This window comes from Xiphophorus hellerii, chromosome 4, assembly GCF_003331165.1.
Source record: "Xiphophorus hellerii strain 12219 chromosome 4, Xiphophorus_hellerii-4.1, whole genome shotgun sequence".
Taxonomy (NCBI): domain Eukaryota; kingdom Metazoa; phylum Chordata; class Actinopteri; order Cyprinodontiformes; family Poeciliidae; genus Xiphophorus; species Xiphophorus hellerii.
Genome location: NC_045675.1, coordinates 24,270,183 through 24,279,465, shown reverse-complemented (window position 1 = coordinate 24,279,465; position 9,283 = coordinate 24,270,183). Strand labels below are relative to the sequence as shown.

At 35.6% G+C, this 9,283-nt stretch overlaps 1 protein-coding gene and 1 long non-coding RNA gene across 2 annotated transcripts; both read left to right on the top strand.

Annotated features, from left to right (window-relative positions):
* Window positions 1-1,757: 1,757 nt before the first annotated feature.
* On the top strand, window positions 1,758-4,619 carry LOC116718692 (uncharacterized). The gene is made up of 7 exons (XM_032560884.1): window positions 1,758-1,992; window positions 2,560-2,654; window positions 3,381-3,674; window positions 3,933-4,120; window positions 4,284-4,380; window positions 4,511-4,572; window positions 4,610-4,619. The coding sequence occupies exons 2-7, from the start codon at window positions 2,631-2,633 to the stop codon at window positions 4,617-4,619; spliced, it is 675 nt and encodes a 224-aa protein (XP_032416775.1). The 5' UTR covers window positions 1,758-1,992; window positions 2,560-2,630.
* Window positions 4,620-4,645: 26 nt separating this feature from the next.
* On the top strand, window positions 4,646-7,349 carry LOC116718099 (uncharacterized). The gene is made up of 4 exons (XR_004338871.1): window positions 4,646-4,855; window positions 4,964-5,114; window positions 5,197-5,306; window positions 5,417-7,349. It is a non-coding gene; the product is annotated as an uncharacterized LOC116718099 (long non-coding RNA).
* Window positions 7,350-9,283: the final 1,934 nt, after the last annotated feature.

Here is a 9,283-nt window from a genome sequence, read left to right as displayed (position 1 = left end):
GATTGAGCCAAGACCACAGTTTTGTCTCCATGTGACAGTGAGCGGAAAAGACAGACCTCTTATTAATACTAATCTCCGGATTAGGAAAAGCAGCTTTAGGCCTTGAAGTCATTCTCTCCAATCAGCATCATTGTCTACAACAAATATGATCTGCAACTTCTCGTTCAATCTGCATCGGTGCAAACAGATACGGAGCTGTTGCAAAATCAGAGCGGCGATTGGGCCAGAAAAGTTGGCTTGGGGCTGGATTTTCTTCAACAGCAATACATGAACAAAAAGAGGCCACAAGGGAGGGGAGCACCGTTTTTTTTTCCCTCCTTCTTCAACTAAGTTTGTATGATCACAGATCTTTTGTGTTCAGTTAATCTCATAATCTATCAAATGACCTTCACTAATCAAGTGCTAAAGTGGACTTTCAAGGAATGGCATTGGCATTTCAGTATGCTTGCCAAATCACTAAAAGCTTTGTAATGAACTTCAACGTCACCTTTGGAAGGCCAACTTTTCATGCTAGATCTCAGTCATTTATATTTTATGTTTTATACATTTCTCCCCCGTTGATCACTGGAGTCATAAAAGATGTGAATAATACAAGATCTCAGAAATTTTCTGGCCAATATATCTGATTGCCTGCAGTGATAGCACATTCCTTAATATTCCAGGACACAAGCTGGCGTGTTGGGGTGTGTGTGTGTGTGTGGGGGTGTGTGTGTGCGTGTGTGTGTGTGTAGGCACTGTAAGCAAGAGAATGAGAGAAGAGGAAAGGGCTTGAGAGATGGAGGGTGGTTTTTCCTGGAGGCTTAGTGCTTTCTGGATTCCTAGAAATAGAATTTTGATCTTTTGAGTGTGATTAAACTTCACTTTGTTTGCATATGATGGAAGAGAAATTTTGGCAATCCAAAGAGGCAAGGGTGCAGAAATCGTGTGGTAGTAGGTGTTTATGTGCTTCTGTGTATGCGTAGGCCCCCCTATGTCTTTCTTTGTATGTATGTGTGAGTGCAGTATGTGTGTTCACCTCAGCCAGATTCCCTGGGGTTTACAGATGGTAACCCAACATGCCAGCTATACACAAACAGACAGACACACCCAGTAACACCAACACACACACACCTCCAGAGCCAACCTGGAGTCAGGGCCTTGTATCCTGGAGGTGATCCATGCCAGATTACGGCTCTTTTGCACAGCATGACACTTCAAGATGTCCCACTCCCTCTCTGATCTCAATCTGGATAATGCCTTCCTTCCCTTACAGCTTTAGAGAAAACGCCAATTTATAAGCTACTGTAGACTGCATACACTCTAAAAACAGATGTGTTAAAAAATAACACAAAAAATGTGTTATTAAATTAAAAGCATATTTTGAGTTAATTTTACACATTGTGTGTTAAAATGAATATAATATGACACGCAGTATGTGTTGAATATTTATTTGAATATTTCAACACATAATTGTGTTAGTTTGTGTTTGTCAGGTACAAAACCATGAATCTGATTAATCTGCCATTCAAATGGTAATTCATCTCAATAAATTTTCCTTTTAATTAATTTATTTCCTTTTAATTTATTTTTAAACTGTGGTTGTTAATTTAGGGTTGTGATGAGATTTAATAATTTTTAAAATGATGCAGAGGTATTTTTTGGGGGAGTAAATCAACACATAATGATTGATTATCACTTTTCATTAAATTACTACTATTCTTACATAATTTTAATACATGGTTATTATTTTTTAATTTTTTATTATTTTATTATTTATTAATTTTTATTCATTTTTAATTTTTTAACATTTACAATAAATAACAATTATTACATATATTAATTAGAAAATATATTTGAGCAAAGAAAGTTGATCAAATCAAACATCAAAGAACAACCTCAAATCAGCACAAGTGGCCACCAGATGAAGGATCAAGTTTGGATATTTATTCCCCGCACGGAGTAAGCAAACACATGCAGGAGGCAAATATGGAGATCTTATGAAATGCAACTTCGGTAAGTTTTAAATCTGTTTAAACACATAAATATAGTCTAGAATTTGAGGACTCAGTGGTTGGAAAAAACGTTATTTTTTTGTGCTTCTACAGGGTCTGCAAAGTTGTAACGTTAATTATCTCACTGTGGCACGTGAGATGGAGTCACTATTTTATCATTTGTTACAGTTGTCTTTTTTTGTTGTTTTTTTTGTCCAAAGTTTATTGAAGAGGGTAAAATTTTAAAATTAAATGTTAAAGGGAGCTTGTTGAAGCTTTGGAATAAATGTACAATACATGATGAATATTGCAGTGAGAATTTTTAGATGCAATGTAGACAAAAAATATAGATATAAAATATAGACAAAACATATTTTTTTTAAATAACACCTTTAATTCATTTTCGGGAAAACATCTGTACATAAGTGTAATATTGTAAAATAATTTAGCTTTAAATTAAAATTGGAAGCCTTTGTAATCTAAAATGCCTGTTTTCCTGTAAACTGGAAGTTAACAGTTTACAATAAAGCTGTTAACTTTTCTGTAAGTAAACGTGTAAGTTAACGGTTCTGTAAATTCACTTTGGCAGTGAAGGAGACACTAACGGTTGGAGCTCTTAACGGAAGTTGATATTCGAGTGGAAGCGCCAGTCCTCCGGAGATGTCGGAAAGTCGGTCTGACACGGTAATATTTACTGTTGTTTTAACTCAAAAATTAAGATGGGCTGTTAGCGAACTACCTTAAAGCTCAGCTGACGAAAAAAACAAAAAACAAAACAGACATAGAAGTATTTGTAAGATGTTAGCCATGTTAGCACTTTCGAGTGGAACTGACGTTGAGTGTCATACCGGAGTTTTGATCAAGTAAAATGTATGTGGTTGTATTTAACGGGGTACTTCTAAATTAATTGAAATATTAAGATGGGCTGTTCGCGGACGTCCTTAAATTGAACTGCGGTAAAACTCCGGTGGCGAAAAAAACAAACAAAAAAACAACAACGTAGAAGTAATTGGAACGTTACTTGCTAACTAATCATAACTTCCATGGTAACGTTCCATAAAAAGTGTTTAGCATGATGCACGTGTGTACTGATGCAGCCTTGCTGAAATTTTTACATTAATTTCAACCGCAATGCTACCAGATTTAGTACATTCATTAAACATGACCTGTTGGCTAAAAACTAAAACATTGGATTAGTGGGCACTGTACACAAAAATGCAGCTCTTTATGCTAGTACTTAAAACATTCAAGCTAACAGGCTGTGAGATTTAATCTTTTATGCTAAAACTTATTGGTATACATAAAATCAACTACTGAAAAGTCACAGTAGAGTTCAGGAAAAGCTTGTTTTTGCATATGGTCTCAATTTAAATATTCTAATTGTATTTTTTGGTGTATTTATCTTTTCAGCTCTCATTTGACAATCAAGAAATGGCGAGAGTTCTTGTAACAACATTCAAAAATGAAAAAGAGACTTCGAAAAACATTTTCAGTGTTTCAACTGCCAGCAATCTTGTTGAGGAGATTCTTGCCAACCATTCTGGATTTTTGCTGGACAGGCTACAGAAATTTAATTCTGACTTCTTGGAGTACATTGATGTTGACATTAATGTTGAAATTAAGGACTTGGACAGATTCTACGTGTTTCTATCAACTGGAGGGCCCCTGGTAGAAGTGTCTCGTGAGGAGCAAATTCCAAACCAGGTACTATTTGTATTGGACAAATTAATATTACCTTAATGTTCTTATGTTGATATAATAAAAACACTTTTTAAAAAATACCTCATTTATTGTGAGTGACTCAGTTTCATTGCCATTTATTTGTGATTTCACAAATAAATTGTGAGAAATTGGTTGTGGTTGAAAAGTTTGCTAATTTAAACACAAACCAAATTTCTATTCCGTTATTAGGTTCTCTAAGGTTATTTTGATGATATTAAACATAACTGTTACTCTCTACAGCCCCATGCTAATTCAGGAGAAGACGGTCAGACCCATACAGGAGAAGACAGTGAGCCTCTAAAATCGCTCCCAATGAAAAAAGCACCACAAATCTTTGAGGAGTATGAAAACACAGGCTTCCTGTCAGGGAAGTCAAGAAAATGTATAGTGAAAATGTGCGTGGGAGACCTAGTTCAGAGGTGTGGTTAGTAAGTATTATTTTTTGTTGACACTTTGCCATTTTTTTCTATAAATGTGGATTTTTACACTTTAACAGCCTCTGAACTGATGCATCTAAATGTGATATTTGAAATGTGATCTTTGTGTGAGTAACTTGAGCAAATGATTGAGAATAAGTTGTTTTATTTCCAGTTATCCTCTTAGTGGAGACAAGTTAGCCTTAGCGAAGAGCATCATTACCATCTTCCCATCTCTGAGTATCCAGGTGGCTGGAGAAGGGGAGGGATTTGTAAGTAAAAAAGTGAAATAATATATTATTTTTCAATAGGGATCCAAAGTAACGGGTTCAGTTGCTTTTTTTTTTGGTATATTTCTTCAGAATTTGAAAAAATATATAGTTTTTTTTTTTTCTTCATCAGGAGCATTTCTATGATCCAGCATCCCACAGTGGATTCATTGAGATAAAATTGCATAACCTTCGGCGGAATCTACAACAACATGAAAGACGCTACAGAAAGCGAAAAGTAACCAGTTACCCAGAGGATGCACAAACATCCAGTGCAACCGAGACCGAAAATGATAATACCATCAATGAATGGGTAACCTTGATCAAGAGATTGCGGCCCTCTTCGGAAAACCTTTCAGTAATAAAGTCTGGGATGGAAAAAACATTCACACAGCGCAGAGCATGGATTACAAGGGAATCGCCCACACTTGCAGAAATATTGCGTGAATATCCACGATTTATGGACATGCCGAGTCTGGTAGGTTTGTTCCTTTTCCTACCTGCTATTTGACTCAACCAACTATGTTATACTTGGAAATTTCTAAAAAAAAAATGTGGGTGTTTTTTTTTTTTTGCCTCGTTTTAGCTGGACTCAGAGTTTGGAAGGTTGACAGGTGAAAAGACAGACCTTTTCCTTCGTAGATGGGAGACCAACATCATGCCAAAACTTAGAGTTGTGGCTGCCATGGAACCTGGACTCAGCACTCTTTTGAGAGGATTTGAAAACATGACTGAAGGTATTTATGGTTGATGTACATTTACTGTGTATCACAGTAATAAGAAGATGTTTTTAATGTTTTGGTTTTTGTTCACTTTCAGAGGAGGCTTGTTACAGAACACTCGTGGTACTAACACACCTTCTGCCCCCTGTTAGTGGAAGACAATGTAGCGTCAAGGATACAATAACACACCTTCTAGATTTTGTGCCGGTAGGTGTTTATCCTTTGACAAATATTATTTTAAACAGAAATTACATTGAATTCCTGATTATTTCACCAACAAATGTGTTTTGTTTTATTTCTTAATTTTTGTTTCTAAGACTGGAACAAGAATAGCATCCCTCTGCAATGATTCTGCTACTTCATCAACAAACCATCAGCCCCAGCTCATCTGCATCAGTAATCTGCGGTCGTCAAAGCAGTATGTCATCGTTGCAAAAAATGACAAAGTCACCATCCCCCTGGATGATGGACTCACATGTGCTGTGGACAAGCTTTTTAAGCTGTACTGGGTGTTTAACTTGTGTTATCCATCCCAACTCGGACCTGTCTTTACATTTTTTGAGTACATCTATGATCTTCCATTCTCCACACAAAGAAAAACAAGGGTGATTGAATTGATTGCACAACTTAAAGCTTGTAAATGAAATGTATTGTTGTCCAAAATGTAGACAAACTGGTTTCAAAGAGGTGAAAAATCTCCTATGGCACCTCCGTGAAATACACTGCTTATCAGATGGACAGAATATAAAAATTAGATGTGCTCAGGAAAATTGTCCAAGAACATATTATAACTTGAATTCATTTACTAGGCATCTACACAGAGTACATTTTAAGATGGGTACAAAAGATATGCCTGTTGTGCAATCCTTGTTCCCAAGCGAGGGTTCAAACAGTGGAGAACAAACTCATACTGATAATTTGGATACACCCAATATTATGGTTGCAGCTCCACAATCAGAAAATTAAATTGAGCTCAGTAATTGTGCAGCATCTTTTGTTTCCCAGATGTATTCATCTTCAAATGTAACTTTTTCTGATGTCATGAAAAATGTGAACTGTGCAAAGGAGCTAATTACTAGAACTGTAGACAGGTTGCAGCAATCAACTACAACTTTGTTGAATAGTTTGCAAGTACCTGGTGACAGTGATACTTTGATGAAAGAGTTTGAAGATGCCAAGCACATATTTGATGATCTTGACACACAATATAAAATAAAAAAATGTTTTGCGAAGTTTTCACTTGTCAAACCAAAGGAAATATTTTTAGGTCACAGATCTGATACAGCAAGAAAAAATGGTCAAATAAACCAAGTTTTAGTCGCAGACACATTCCAGTATCCAAGGATAATGGCTCGTTTTGGACCTCTGTCTAAACTTTGGTGCATGTGATTTGAAGCAAAGCATAATCCATTCAAAAGACTTGCACATGTTATGTGCAACTTTAAAAACGTTTCAAAGACATTGGCTTTCAAACACCAGGTACAACAAATGTATCACTATAAACATTGCTCTCTCATCTCTAAGAAAGTCAGTGTGACCAATGCCTATCTTGTCATTCTGGGGTCACTGGACAAATCTGAGCTCTTGTTAAATCAGTTAATGTTAGCTCTAAAAACTGACATGTCTTTAGCCACGAAAATATATCTGTCTTACAGTCTTAATGTGTATAGTCAAATCTACATAACTGGCTCCATTTTGTCATTGAGAGCAGATTACCGAAAAGAACCTGTATTTGGTGAAGTTGTTCATTTTCTGGCACATAATGACTCCATTTTTATCTTTGTTCAAATACTAAATGTAATATACTTTGATGATCATTTTTATGCATATGTAGTACAAAAAACTAGTGATTATGAATTGATCACGCTTGCAGATATTTGTGATTTCCATCCTTTAGATGTTATGACGAGTTTTGGTAACAGAAAGCTGTATGTGGCACCAAGATACAAAATATTGTATTTTGATCCATGATTGTTCGGTATTGAAAATGGAAGTTTAAATTTGAGTGGGATTGAAAATCTCACGAATGTTGAAAGGGACAGGAATTTATTTTCATTTCTTTTTCATGATGTTTGTCATTATTTTCATCCATGTTCTCTTTTGCACATGTTATTGTATTTAAAAGTGCTATTTTGTTAGCTTGGTGATTTCAATTTCTATTTTAATTTTTTAATATTTGAACTATAAATTGTAGCTGTGTCAACTTTGCTATTTGCATGATTGTAATAAAAAAAACTCTAATATCCACAATTTGAAATGTCAATTTTTATAAGCTCTAATCTATAAAAAGTACATTCTACACATTTGTGTTTCAAAATAACACATCTTGACACATATTTTGTGTTGATTTAAGTGACGCAATACTTGTGTTAAAATGACAGACACAAAAATTGTGTTACAAATAACACGTCATGTGTTGTCCTTGAGCTGATGCGGCACGTGTTAAAATTTAACACATCATGCGTTGTTTTTAACACATCTGTTCTAAGAGAGTACTTCTGATGAGGATAAGTTTTTAGAAAATTACGCTCCATATCAATTAATATTTTGCTTTCATATGTGAAATCTTGAACATCATAGTCACTCTAAAAATGCAGTTTTTCCATAAAATACATCATAATTGCTATCTGCATTGTCCTCTAAAAGTCAATGCCCACTGGTGGTCACAGTGTCAGTGAGAGGCCAAGGAGGAGCAACAGTGACTTTATACAGGGGAACTAAGAGCATGTACAACTACAGGAGGTCACACTAAATCTACTGAATGTTTGGCCACCCTGGCTTTATTTAAGGTCTCACGTTTTCCTCAGAATTGGTCCTAACCTCTGTCTGTCCTCAGCAAACATGTTTTTCTTTCATCCAGCGCAGGTTCTGTTCTTCCTTCTTTGTTCCCCCTGCCCCATCTTTCATTTTTTGTAAATTTCCTTCTGTTCTCCGTTCCTTATGTTCTTTCTTTTTATTCCCTCTACCCTAATTTATTTCCCTGGCTGTGTCTTTTTTCCTTTCTATATTTATTTCTTATTTCCTGCCTTACTTGTGTCCTACAGCTATTGTTTATGTGATTGATCCCTTTTCTTCCTTTCCTTGTCTTTCCTTTTCTTCCTTCCTTGTGGCCTTCATTCCTTCTTATTGCCCAAAACGTTGTCAATATTTTGGGAGGTCAAACCTTTACCAGTCTTCAATAACCTTACAGTATATTGTATGGTTTTATTGTGGCATAAAGGGCAACCAACATGGCAGTGAAAGATAGGTTTTTTATGTATTTGACAAAGTATTGTATTTTTTAATCAACTGGCAGCAGTTGTGTCTGGTCATCAGCTGATGCTTCAAGACACACTGCGAAGGTTTCCTTTTAAAAATCTGTTTATTTAGATGCACGTCACCTAAAGGTGCCAATCAAAACTTGCAAACTGACAAGTTATATTGAGGTAATGTATCTTGTCTGATGTGTGCTCCTCTTTAATGTGGTTTTTTAAAAAGTCAGGCTGATGTCTTTGGCCAAAAAAAATCCTCTGCTTAAGGTACTCTCTTTCATTTCTCCAAACAAGATCTAACCTTTTTAACACCAATTCATTTCTCTCTACCACAGAGATATTGTGAAAAGAAACGTTTTATAATGCTATCTGATCTTCTACACCATTATAAAGATGTTTTCACATACAAACTGCTTTAAACATTGGTGGAAGATTGTTCCAAGACAGTCTTCGCTTTTTTTCTTAACGTCAGTCAGTTTTATTTATATTAGATTCTATAATAACAAGCGCTGCACCACAGTGCTATACAGTCGACCCCGACCTATTCAATGTGCGGTATTCATGGATTCACCTGTTTACAGATTTTTTGGTGGAACATAACTCTATTTATAGAAAATTTGCCCATTCACCCCAGGGTACATAGTGCTCCACAACAATTCAGCAATGTAGACCCTCTTGGCAAGACATGATGAATGAAACGGCTCGACAGTGGTGGAAGGACTTTGTCCAATGTAAGCCAGGATTCGTCATATATGTAATCTATTTAAAGACTAAGAAATTGTCTCCTTGTAATCCTCAAATTTGTACCATAAAACCTAAATACAATTAGATCAGCTTATCAAAAGCAATACTACATACACATAAAAAAGCCCACACACACAGGCCACTGTCAGCTCTTAGCAAAATAAACCAAGGGTCAAAATTAAATATTCA

Bases quoted from the DNA above. Each gene is read 5' to 3' on its own strand.
- LOC116718692 (XM_032560884.1), top strand. From the start codon at position 2,631: ATGTCGGAAAGTCGGTCTGACACG. The intron at 2,655-3,380 runs GTAATATTTACT...TTATCTTTTCAG, and splicing joins CGGAAAGTCGGTCTGACACG to CTCTCATTTGACAATCAAGA. The intron at 4,381-4,510 runs GTAAGTAAAAAA...TTTCTTCATCAG, and splicing joins CTGGAGAAGGGGAGGGATTT to GAGCATTTCTATGATCCAGC.